This window comes from Budorcas taxicolor, chromosome 5 (assembly GCF_023091745.1).
Source record: "Budorcas taxicolor isolate Tak-1 chromosome 5, Takin1.1, whole genome shotgun sequence".
Taxonomy (NCBI): domain Eukaryota; kingdom Metazoa; phylum Chordata; class Mammalia; order Artiodactyla; family Bovidae; genus Budorcas; species Budorcas taxicolor.
In genome coordinates, this window is record NC_068914.1 from 115,037,301 (window position 1) to 115,050,830 (window position 13,530).

At 44.2% G+C, this 13,530-nt stretch overlaps 1 protein-coding gene across 1 annotated transcript in view; it reads right to left on the reverse strand.

Moving 5' to 3' along the window:
- The window catches only part of SYN3 (synapsin III), a 448,396-nt gene that overhangs the window by 60,692 nt on the left and 374,174 nt on the right, over positions 1-13,530 (reverse strand). The window contains exon 6 of the mRNA XM_052641399.1: positions 8,228-8,290. Within this exon, the coding sequence (XP_052497359.1) occupies positions 8,228-8,290 (63 nt within the window). The remainder of the gene's footprint in view (positions 1-8,227; positions 8,291-13,530) is intronic.

Sequence of the window (13,530 nt, forward strand, 5' to 3'; positions counted from 1 at the left end):
AAAAATCTCAAATAATGCTTAAACTCTCTTGAAACTCTCTAGTACATATTTATTCTCGCTCCAGTTCTGCATTGATGAGAACTTTCTATGCAAAGCAGCTGTTCATTCCATTAATGTTCACCTCTGATTGTTAGAAAGTTGATCTTTCAACACAACTGACATGCGTTTCCCCCAGACTTTGGTCCCATTTTTGGCTCCTACATGTTACTATACATAGAAATATCCCGCCTACCTTCCCAGGACAATTCTTCATGTTTCTGAGGATGCCAGCCACACTGTTTCTAGGAAGTCTCTGCCTTCCACTACTCAGCTCATTTTCTCCTGAACACATTCATTTATCAATGATTCTCTCAAATATCTAGAGCCTGTTTACAGTCCAGAACATGATACAATGTTCTAGCCATGAAGTGACCAGTGCCGTGCAGGATTCTCACTTTATTTTGGAAATCGGATCTTCATTAATATGCCCTAATAAAGTTAAAAAAACACCTTATTTTATTTTGAAATATAACACACACAGAAAGACTTACCTGGTATAAAGTGACAGTTCAGTGAGCTAACAATCACAGAGCAAACATCCACATGAACACCACCCAAGTCAAGAACTAGGCTTGAACCACTTCTGCTGTACCCCCATGACCATGCCTCTCTCCTCCACAAAGGTAACTTCTATTATTTAATGGGCTCCCCTCATATCTCAGTGGATAAAGAATCTGCCTGCAATGCAGGAAACTCGGGTCTGATTCCTGGGTTGGGAAGATCCCCTGGAGAAGGAAATGGCAATCCACTCCAGTATTTTTGCCTGGAGAATCCCATGGACAGAGGAGCCTGGCAGGCTACATGGGGTCACAAGAGTTGGACACGACTGAGTGACTTTCACTTTACTTCACTTCATTCCTTTAAGGTAGTAATCTTCTTGCTTTTCTTAAGTTTTATCATCTTATATGTATGCCACATAGCACTATAGATTAGTTTCACTGGCTTTGAATTTTATATACAGGGAATCATATACATTGGCATCTTTTAAATCTGACAATTCATTCATTGGTGTGTTTGTGAGATTCAGGCATGTTGTTGTATATTTAGTTGTAATTTATTCATTTTCATTTCTGGAAAATTCCCATTTGCCTGAATTTACTGCAATTTATTTATCTACTAATATTTTATTCTTAATGGACACATGGACTGTGTCCAGATTTTGGTAACTATGAATAAGTTTCTGTAAACACTGGGGCACTCACACACATGCATTTACGTTGGGTATATCTAAAACATGGGCTTCCCTGGTGGCTCAGAGATTAAAGCATCTGCCTGCAATGTGGGAGACCTGGGTTCGATCCCTGGGTTGGGAAGATCCCCTAGAGAAGGAAATGGCAACCCACTCCAGTATTCTTGCCTGGAAAATCCCATGGACAGAGGAGCCTCCTGGGCTACAGTCCATGGGGTAGCAAAGAGTCGGACACGACTGAGCGACTTCACTTTACCTAAAAAAAGAAACTCTTTGTAATTTCAGCTTAGCAGATAATAGCAATACATATTCCAAAGTAGTTGTATCAGCTGACACTTTCAATAGACAGCCAGTGGGAATTTGCTGTATGATGCAGGGAATCCAAAGCCGGTGCTCTGTGACAGCCTAGAGGGCTGGGATGCAGAGGGCCGTGGGAGGGTGATCCAAGAGGGAGAGGACATATATATACCTGTGGCTGACTCATGTTTATGTATGGCAGAAACCATCACAATATTGTAAAGTAATTAACCTCTAATGAAAAATAAAATCAAACAGACAATTTCACTAGCTCTGTGGGTATGTTCCACATGTTCCAAGCTCTTGCCAACACTTAGAATTACTAATCTTTTTAACTTGAGATAGTCTAGTGGTTTTATAGTGGCATCTCATTGTGGTTTTCATTTGCATTTCCCTAGTGATGAACAAAGTTGAGCCCATTGTCACCTATTTATTAGGTGTTTATGGATTAGAGCTTTTGGCAACTCCTTAACAATCTGATTCATATTGAACCTGTAGCCAAATGAAATGGTTTCTGACAGAGGATGCTGTTTAATCATAACTCCCTTATTGACTTCAGCTGGATTTTGGGTTCTGAAAGTAGGACGAAATATTCTTAGTAATAATGACAACTAATACTTATCGAGTGTCTACTGCGTTCCAAGCACTGAGCTATATTTGACATACATAGTGTCTCTTTTTTTAATATAAATTTATTTATTTTAATTGGAGGTTAATTTCTTTACAATATTGTATTGGTTTTGCCATACATCAACATGAATCTGCCACAGGTATACATGTGTTCCCCATCCTGAACCCTCCTCCCTCCTCCCTCCCCATACCATCCCTCTGGGTCATCCCAGTGCACCAGCCCCAAGCATCCAGTATCATGCATCGAACCTGGACTGGCTATTCATTTCATATATGATATTACATACTGTCTCTTAATCCTCACAACCAGCTTATTAGGTTGATACTATTAAAGCTAAACAGTCATAAAACTAAGATCATGGCATCTGGTCCCATCACTTCATGGGAAATAGATGGGGAAACAGTGGAAACACTATCAGACTTTATTTTTTTGGGCTCGAAAATCATTGCAGATGGTGATTGCAGCCATGAAATTAAAAGACGCTTACTCCTTGGAAGGAAAGTTATAACCAACCTAGATAGCATATTGAAAAGCAGAGACATTACTTTGCCAACAAAGGTCCGTCTAGTCAAGGCTCTGGTTTTTCCACTGGTCATGTATGGATGTGAGAGTTGGACTGTGAAGAAAGCTGAGTACCGAAGAATTGTTGCTTTTGAACTGTGGTGTTGGAGAAGACTCTTGAGAGTCCCTTGGACTGCAAGGAGATCCAACCAGTCCATTCTGAAGGAGATCAGCCCTGGGTGTCCTTTGGAAGGAATGATGCTAAAGCTGAAACTCCAGTACTTTGGCCACCTAATGTGAAGAGTTGACTCATTGGAAAAGACTCTGATGCTGGGAGGGATTGGGGGCAGGAGGAGAAGGGGACGACAGAGGATGAGATGGCTGGATGGCATCACAAACTCAATGGACGTGAGTTTGAGTGAAGTCCGGGATTTGGTGATGGACAGGGAGGCCTGGCGTGCTGTGATTCATGGTGTCGCAAAGAGTCAGACATGACTGAGTGACTGAACTGAACTGATTATTATCCTCTTTTTACATGAGATAATACTAGGGTAGACTTCCCTGGTGGCTCAGATGGTAAAGTGTCTGTCTACAATGCGGGAGACCTGGGTTCGATCCCTGGGTTGGGAAGATCTGCTGGAGAAGGAAATGGCAAACAACTCCAGTACTATTGCCTGGAAAATCCCATGAAAAGGGGAGTGTGGTAGGCTACAGTCCATCTGACTGGATAAGATCTACTGACATCTTGGACTGGATAATTCTCTGTTGTGTGTTGGGGGGCAGTCTTAGGCATTTCAGGGTGTTCAGCAGCATCCTTGGTTTCTGCAGGGTAGATGCCAGGTGTCACTAGCATCCCTCCACCCCCAGTTGTGACAACCAAATCCCATGAAAAGGGGAGCATGGTAGGCAAAGAGTTGGACATGACTGAGCAACTTCACTTCACAACTTAACCTAAGGTCTCATAACTAACAAGTAGATTCAAATCACTACCTTTAGTTACTATAACAAACTCCCAAAGATGGAAACACATGACTACAATTTTAAAAAACCCTTTAAAATGATTAAAAGCTGAATAATAAAATGGACATGTAGCTGTCAAATGGAGAAAAATCATTGCAAAGTATGACACAGGATGAATGTTCATAATGTGCAAAGAGTTTTTACAAGTTAATGAAAGGACACTCATCTCAAAAACTGGTCAAACGTTTCATGGGTCCAGTAAATCTGGAAAATTCTGCACACATTTTTATGTTCTTCTACCCCCAGGAGGTATATGAGCAAACTTAATGAGTTTGAGAAGTCTTGCACTAGAAATCTACTTTAACATGGAATTTTCATATTTGACAAAACAGCCTTTAGCATCCTGATGAATTACAATCCTTTGGAACAGACTGGTGAACTCTAGTAACCACTGTGCTGTGCTTAGTCTCTCAGTCCTGTCCAACTCTTTGCAACCCTATGGACTGCTGCCTGCCAGGCTCCTCTGTCCATGGGGCTTCTCCAGGCAAGAATACTGGAGTGGGTTGCCATGCCCTCCTCCAGTGATCTTCCCAACCCAGGGGTCGAACCCAGGTCTCCCGCATTACAGGTGGACTCTTTACCATCTGAGCCACCAGAGAAGCCCATAATAACCATTACTGCCTTTGATTTCTACTCTGGTAAAACTTTCAACAAAGGAACCAAAATTAGTTTTGTCCCGGGTTTCTCAACTTTGATGCTACTGACATCTTGGACTGGATAATTCTCTGTGGTGTGTTGGGGGGCAGTCTTAGGCATTTCAGGGTGTTCAGCAGCATCCTTGGTTTCTGCAGGGTAGATGCCAGGTGTCACTAGCATCCCTCCACCCCCCAGCTGTGACAACCAAAACTGCCTCCAGATGTAACCAAATGCTCCCCGGGGGAAGACTACCCTCCCCCACCCCTTAAGAAGCATTGGTCTGGCTGTTCTGGTTTCTTGAGAACCCCTGTTGTGCCTCCCGATTACCTCCTAACTATCTAAGTGCTCCCCAAGCTGCACAGCACTTCACTCTGTTTTGATCTCTCTGCCCTGTGGCATCCACTACTCTTTGTTTTAGTATAAGAGGGTCCATCTCTTGACTTGAGTCTCTCTTGTTTGTTAGAATTCCTTAGATCTCCAGGCACACCAACCCTGTGGTTTCCTTGATGTGGAACCTCTTTTCATCCTTCCACCCAGCAAGTGGAATTAAGCTCCTTTCTTCAATCATCTCTACACGCCCTTCACAGCCTTCCACCAGATCCCCAGCATGTGTTATACTTATTTATCTATGCAATTGTCTCAGTTATTAGAGAGCAAGGACTGGGTCCTAGTCATACTCTTATTGTCGGCACAGAGTAGGCACTGATCAGTACAAACAAAGGAGAAAAACAGACTTGAGGAGGCTCAGAAACTTCCATCATGGGATCCTGGGTGAATTTCCAGGAAGACTGAGTTAATTCACAGTCTCTTCAGCAGTTTCTTCCTGGAAATGTTCTCCTTGCTTCTCTCCAGGCAGACAATCTTTCTTCTGGAGAGAAGGTGAAAGTCCTGTAAAAGGTACCGTCCTGTTTTTCTCCTCCTCAGCCATGAATATGACATCATCTGCTCAGTTGGCATGTCCAGACCATTCCTGATACTTTTCTCATTCCAAACAGAGGGAGGAAAGCCCCTTTCCCTTGATCTCAGCACTTTTTGCAAACCTCAGTTTATTTCAGCCAGTGACACTTTTCATCCTTGGAGATGAGTCCTCCTTTCCATGTTCTGCGAGTTCCTCTGGGGCCTGCGTCTCTGGGAGGCATCCCCTCCTCCGACATTGCATCAGTCTCTTTAAGTATTTCCTTCTTTTTATTTCCTGTCTGGGATTATTTTAAGCTTTAGAAACGGAATTTAATTCTTGGGAACCTTCTAGCTTTATCAAAGCTGTCCAAGATGGTGGCAGGGGGCAAGAAGAAAAGGACATTTTCGAGAAACATTAATAAAGGGCAAGTGACAGGACATGATAACCATGTGGACACGGAGGAGGGGAGATGATTCCCAGATTTCTGTTTGAAGACAATGGAGGGACTGGGGATTCTTGTTGTAAAGAGGGTCCCAGGAAGAGGAGGAGGATGAAGACAAGGAAGAATGGGCTCTCTGAAAAGAAAATGGGTGTGGTCTGGGACTTTGAGAGTCTGAGGTTTCCTGGGCAGGCCAGTGGAGATGCAGAGGACGTAACCGGATAGAAGAGCCCACTGCGCTGCACAGCAAGTACCACTGGAGGGCTGCTGGCGTGTAGACAGGAGCTGCAGCGGAGAGCGCAGACGAGAGCTCAGACAGTGCGTGCTGATGGAACAGACGAAGCTAAAGATGGAGCAGGAAGGAAAGCTCTTGAAGGAGACGGTGAAGGAGCAGTCAGAGAAAGAGCCAGAGATCCAGGAGAGGGGCACGGATCTCAGGACGGAAAGGAGGGCCAGCAGCTTCAAATGATGTAGAGAGGTCAGTTCAGATATGGACAGAGATGTGATCACTGAATTAGCAGCAGAGGGTCATTGAAGACAACGGGGAGGGCAGCCTTAGGAGGGCAGGGAGCTGTAGTCAGATGACAGGGGAGGGAGGAGAGGCAGGGAGAACAGGCAGTGGGGAACAGACTCAGGGTGAAGAGGGAGTCAGTCAACCACCCAGCAACCTGAGGGGCTAGGGTGCACCCAGGGCCACTGTGGGCAGTGGGAACAGTAGGGAGCAAACAAGTAAAAAGCTCTGCCCTCACAATGTGTATGTTTTAGGGAGAGGAAGTAGGGAGGGAGGACTTTAAAAAAATTTTACTTTTTTCTTCCAGTTTTACTGCAACATAATTGATAAAGATTCATTTTAAAGATGTTTGTAAGAAGTATCATCATTTGCCAGATGAGGAGGCCAAAAGAAGTTAGATGGCAACTTGCTCTAGTTAACATACAAGTCAGAGCTGAGGCCACGCCCTGACCTGTCTGACCCTTTCCATCCTTTGCTGCTTGAAGGGGATGGAGTTTAGGTGGGAAGAGGTTACACAGAAGGCATATGGCATGGGAAGAACGGGAAGAACAGAGGTGCAGGGTGCAGGGTTATTCATGGTTGGACTGTGCCTACACAAAGTAAGGTTTCTACCGGCCCCTGCTGGCGCACAGTTGTGCTGGGCCTCTTATGTGGCCTCAGGTTCCTCCAATGGGGACGGCAGGCACTGAAATCTACCTGTTCTCACATGGTCCTGTTTGAACCAGAAGCTTGAGAGGTAGCCTGTTGTGGCCCCGCCCCCAACTTCCCCATCCCCATCCCCCTTATTTAGAAGTAAATCTCTAGAAGCGCAGGCACTGATCAATATCCCTCCATGAGATTTATAGAGAGGCACCAGAAAGAGACAGGGTCTTTCTTCCTCTGGGACGGTGAGCTTAGGGACCAGAGCGGGCCACCCACAGCTGTCTAACTCAACAATCTGAAGAAAGCGCCAGGTAGAGATAAACAGGCCCAAGAGGTCCGATATCATTTGAGCTCCTGGATCCAGCTCTGCCTGAATCTATCAAGGACTATCTGAGACTTTCTGATGCTTGAACCAACGAATTGTCTTTTACACTCTAACTTGAGTTTTTTCTATACTTGCAACTGCAAAAATCTGACAGGTACGGTTTGTCACAATATGTTGTAACTGAGCAGGACCCTCTTGGGCCTTCCTGGGACAGACCCCTCCCCCACATCTTCTGCTGTAGCTCCTCTCTGAAGTATTTAGATAATAGTATCCGATGCACACTTCCTGAGTTGTTTTTGCAGATGCTAAAACCATCACTGAATGGAAGATATTAAAACTACTTGATGATCATGAGTCTCCAGACCTATTGGCACCTAAGGATTGATCATATTAACCACTCTATGACCTCACCATCAACCAATCAGAGAATTGTGCAAACTGATCACATACCCTGAGACCCCCCTCCCTCACCTGGCCTTTAAGAATGCTCAGCTGAAACCCTTTGGGAAGTTCAAGGTTTTAAAGTATGAGCCCCCAGTCCTCCTCGACAATAAATGCTGCACTCTCTTTGACCACAACCTGGTGTCAGTAGACAGGCTTTATAGGATGTGGGCGAGTGGACCCAAGTTTGGTTCCATAGCAGTGTCAGCTGTGACTGTGGAAGATATGTTTATTTTTGACTTTTGTGGAAACTGACTGACTCCAGGGGCTTCCTCCACGGAGCCATTCAACACCTTCTAGGTGCTAACTCTGCAGGTGATACAGAGATGAGTAAGACATGTGCTTACACGCAGCTGTGGAGATGATAAGAACCATCTACAAAGTGCTGTACATCCATTTCTCTGAATCTACAATCACGGGAACTGATTAGCCAGGGAGGGTTTGGCAAGTATGGACCGAGCTGGAGAGCTGATCCATGAGAGCTCAGAGGAAGGTGTGTTACTGGGGGCAGGGAGTGAATGTGGGGTTCCTCTAACACTCTGTTCTGGGAGGCTGGGCTAAGGTGGAGGTGTTGGGGGATACGGAGAGAGGGGAGCAGGTGGTCCGGGGAAGCTGCATGAGTATTAACGTAAGTGGAAGGAAGAGCTGCTTCTCATACCTTTCCCATTCCAGCGTGGGCATGTCCCAGCTTAACCACCATGGGGAAGTGAGGGGCTGTGAGCTGGAAGAGACAAGAGAAAACCACTCATTAGCATCCCAGAGCATCACCGCCAACACTCTGGTCACTAGTGCCACCTGGGAGCCCATATATGTGCATATATACAGTTCTGACTGATTTCACGATGTTGTACGACAGAAACCAATACAACATTGTAAAGCAATTATCTTCCAATGAAGAAGAATAATAGTGGTCACACCAAGATGAGAACAAGCATCTGTGGGCTGCACTGCGTGGGCACTGTGTTAAGCTACTGTCCTGGACTCCCACCTTTAAAGAGTGATGGGCAGCAGCCTGGCCTGGTGAGTTCCCTGTCACACCCCCAGCACCCAGAACACGGCCTGACCCAGGGAAGGGGCTGACACAGAATCTGTGCCACAGTCTGCATCTCGGTAAGACTTGTAAGGCATGCTTGCCTCCCCCTGTGATATAGAGGAAGAGAGGCTCAAATGGTCAGATGCTTGTCTTGGCCATGCATACTCAGCTAGGAAGTGAGGGGACCGGGACTGAACCTAGGCTACGCATTTCCTCCTCATGCTGTTCGTATGTTGTTTGAAATAGGTTTGTTCGGTGTCTAGAAGTATACTTGGAGTTGCTTAAGGACAGAGGTTATCCCTCCTCATTATTTAGTAATAATTCCATGACTTGGTCAGCTCCAGAAGAGGTAATCATGTCCCACCCTCTATATCGTACAGGTTTCTGTTCTGTTGCCTGTCCTTCCATCCTGGACTGTCCCCTGACACCCTGGATGCTCTGAGAGGAGGAACCAGGTCTTTCCCTCCTGGTGCCCAGCACCTGGTCTGACACACAGGAGCAACTGTAGCTGCCACAGAGGGTCTGCTGTGGGTCCCAAAGCCATGGGCTGGACCTCATCTCATTTTCCCCCACCAAGGTCTCATGAAGCAAGCAGGAAAGGTATTCTTGTAACATGACACAAAAAGTCGAGACTCAGGCAGCTGCTGGGAGAGGGTGGAGCTGGGATATGAACTTGGGTCTGTTAGACTCCAAGCTCGATGTGACTTGTTTCCTCTAAGACCTAGGCAAGGGCTTCCTGCAATAGAGGCTGAGTAAGAAATTTCTTCCTGATTTCAGGCTAAAATGTATAATATCCTAGTGTTTAGAGTTAACGAACACAGATTTTAGAAAAGGCAATATTTATTTTTGATTCCTAAAGCAATATGTACTCACTATAAAATTTTGGAAACTATAATAAAGTATTATGTCATTATGTATAAAGAGCACAATAAAAATCACCCTTGAACTTTAATGGTTTTGCTGTATTATGTTTCCTTTTTTCTTTCTTTAATCTAAATTTTTTCTTTTGATTTGTTCTGTTCTTACAAAGTTGAGAGTATAATGCATACCCAATTCTGCTTCTTGCTCTTTCCATTTCATGTTATAAATGGTAAGCATGTTCCTGGTGGTAATATTTGTCAATGTAAGAGTTTTTATGGAATATTTCACACGAAAAAAGACTTCAAAAGCAATATTGTGAATATCACTTAGCTTTAGCAATAAACCATAGTTGAAGCCCCTGATGTCCTTTCTCATCACATCTCCTTCCCTCCTATCTCAGACGTAACCATCATATAAATTATGTGTTTATTATTCCCTTGTGTTTATTCATATTTAACTACTACATAGGATTCCCAATAATAGACATTACACATTTAAAAACCTTATGTGCTGCTAAGTCACTTCAGTCCTATCCGACTCTGTGCGACCCCATAGGTGGCAGCCCACCAGGCTCCCCTGTCCCCGGGATTCTCCAGGCAAGAACACTGGAGTGGGTTGCCATTTCCTTCTACAACGTAAAAAGTGAAAAGTGAAAGTAAAGTCACTCAGTCGTGTCCGACTCTTCGCGACGCCATGGACTGTAGCCTACCAGGTTCCTATGTCCATGGGATTTTCCAGGCAAGAGTACTGGAGTGGGGTGCCATGGCCTTCTCCGAAAAACCTTATGTAAGTGGCATCAAAAGAATCTACTCTTATACATTTTTGGGGTACATTGTGTTTGTGAGATTCATGTATGTTGATATATATAACTCAGATTCCCATTTAACTGCTGCCAAATATTCCATTTGATGAGCACATTACCATTTGCCCATTTCCTGCTAACGAACACTTAGGTGACTTCTGTTTTTCCAATTATAAACAATACTAGTAAGGGAGCTTCACCAGGACACAGGCACAGGTATGGAATTGCTGGGGTGCGGCAGTGCTTGCCTCAGCTTTGCTAGATGTAGCCAAATTGTTCTGCAAAGTGGATGTACCCACCTATGCTCTCATAGGCAGGAAAAGAGATCACGACACTTGAGGCTGAAGTTTTACCAACTCAAGGGACATACAGTGAAATGAATGGGTGCATTTTCACCAAGTGGCTCTTGTTCCCCAGCAAAATCGTCACCCCCAGCCATTCACTCACATACCCTAGACACCCTCTTCAGTCCACGAACTGCCCAGATCACTACTGGGGCTTCATCTCCATCTTATTTTAGGGTGGAAATTGAGGTGAGGGGCAACATGGCACTCTCTCTTCCTCTCCATCCCTCTCAAATTGACTGTTTCCCTGCATGTTGGCAGGTACTGGAAAGAACTGTCCTCAAAGTTAACCTTACTTTCTGTTTAATCTTAGACTAGATATTTAACTTCTCTGAACCCTAGTGCTCTAATCTGCAAAATGAGTACAATAATGTGCTCTAATCTGCAAAATGGGTGCAAAAATTTGCTCTAATCTGCAAAATTACAAATAAAGCAAAAACTGGAATTAAGATTGATGGGAGAAATAGTAATAACCTCAGATATGCAGATGACACCACCCTTATGGCAGAAAGAAAAGAAGAGCTAAAGAGCCTCTTGATAAAAGTAAAAGAGGAGAGTGAAAAAGTTGGCTTAAAACTCAACATTCAGAAAATGAAGATCATGGCATGGTCCCATCACTTCATGGCAAATAGATGGGGAAACGGTAGAAACAATGACAGACTTTATTTTGGGGGCTCCAAAATCACTACAAATTGTGACTGCATCCGTGAAATTAAAAGACATGTTCATCGCAGCACTGTTTATAATAGCGAGGACATGGAAGCAACCTAGATGTCCATCAGCAGATGAATGGATAAGAAAGCTGTGGTACATATACACAATGGAGTATTACTCAGCTATTAAAAAGAATACATTTGAATCAGTTCTAATGAGGTGGATGAAACTGGAGCCTATTATACATAGTTAAGTAAGCTAGAAAGAAAAAACACCAATACAGTAAACTAACACATATATATGGAATTTAGAAAGATGGTAACAATAACGCTGTATGCGAGACAGCAAAAGAGACACAGATGTATAGAACAGTCTTTTGGACTCTGTGGGAGAAGGCGAGGGTGGGATGATTTGAGAGAATAGCATTGAAACATGTATATTATCACATGTGAAACAGATCACCAGTCCAGGTTTGATGCATGAGATGGTGCTCAGGGCTGGTGCACTGGGATGACCCAGAGGGATGGGATGGGGAGGGAGGTGGCAGGGAGGTTCAGGATGGGGAACACATGTACACCCATGGCTGATTCATGTCAATGTATGGCAAAACCACTACAATATTGTAAAGTAATTAGCCTTCACTTAAAATAAATAAATAAATAAAAAGACACTTGCTCCTTGGAAGAAAAGTTATGACCAACCAAGACAGCATATTAAAAAGCAGAGACATTACTTTACCAACAAAGGTCCATTTAGTTAAACTATGGTTTTTCCAGTAGTCCTGTATGGATGTGAGAGTTGGACTATAAAGAAAGCTGAGCACCAAAGAACTGTTGCTTTTGAACTGTGGTGCTGGAGAAGACTCTTGAGAGTCCCTTGGAGTGCTAGGAGATCAAACCAGTCAATCCTAAAGGAAATCAGTCCTGAATATTCACTGAAAGGACAGATGCTGAAGCTGAAACTCCAATAGTTTGGCCATCTGATGCGAAGAACTGACTCACTTGAAAAGACCCTGTTGCTGTGAAAGATTGAAGGAAGGAGGAGAAGGGGACAATGGAGGACAAGATGGTTGGATGGCATCAATGATTCAATGGACATGAGTTTGAGTAAACTCAGGGAGTTGGCAATGGACAGGGAGGCCTGGCATGCTGCAGTCCATGGAGTCACAAAGAGTTGGACACAACTGAGAGACTGAAATGAACTGACTGAACTGAATCTGCAAAATGGGGACAATAATGCCCAACTCACAGGTTAGTAGGGGGAAGAAGAAATGACATAAAGAATGTAAAACTGGCACCACATAGAGGTTCAAAATCAAAGTGTGAAGTAGAGCTGAAGGGAGGAAGGAGATGACTGGTTTTGTGGGGCAAAGAGAGAGAGAAAGGGGGAGGCTGGGTGATGGGAGAAAGAGACTAGAGGCTCCAACCTGGCAGTATCTGGTTAAGAGCAGGGGAGGGAGTGAAATGAAGCCCAACGAAGCAAAATCAGGGGGCTACACCACAGAGAGTTATCAGAGGTGATTAAAGGCTGGCAGTTTTAGTCTGTGAGAACCTTAGCAATCATCTGGCCCATCCCCTGTATTAACATGTTAAGGCAGGCAGAGTTTCTAGCAATGCCCCCCAAGATGTCCCACTCTAATCTCTGGAGTCCATGAATGTGATGAGATTGTCATACAATGATTGGTCTGTTATATGCACAGCTGACCTTAAAACAGGGAGATTATCTTAATCGAGTCACACGAGCTCTTAAAAGCAGAGAACTTTCTCGGACTGGTGGCAGAAGAGGAAGGCAGAGAGATTCAAAGCAGGAGAAAGACTTAATATATCATTCCTATGCCAGGAACTGAAGGCAGCCCCTGGATGAAAGCCAGCAGGGAACTGGGGAACTCAGACCCATAGCTGCAAAGAACTGAATTATGTGAGTAACAAGACTGAGCTTGGGGGAAAAATTTGACCTCTGGAGAATGTGGCATCTTGATTTCAGCTGGATGAGACCCTAAGCAGAGAACCTTGTCATGCTGTCCTGCCCAATGTACGTAACTGTGAGCTAATAAAGAGGTATTCTTTTAAGCTGCTAAATTGTTAGAGAAGTAATAGGAAGCTAATGTGTCCTCCTAGATACTGAAGACCAAAGAGTGAAGTGATTGTTTTCACAACATATAATAACAGAACTAATCAAGCTCATGTGTTTTGAGTCTTAATCAAGTCCTCTCTCTACCAAGGCACACTTTCCTGGGGACCATATGCATCTCTGAGGTGCAATAAATA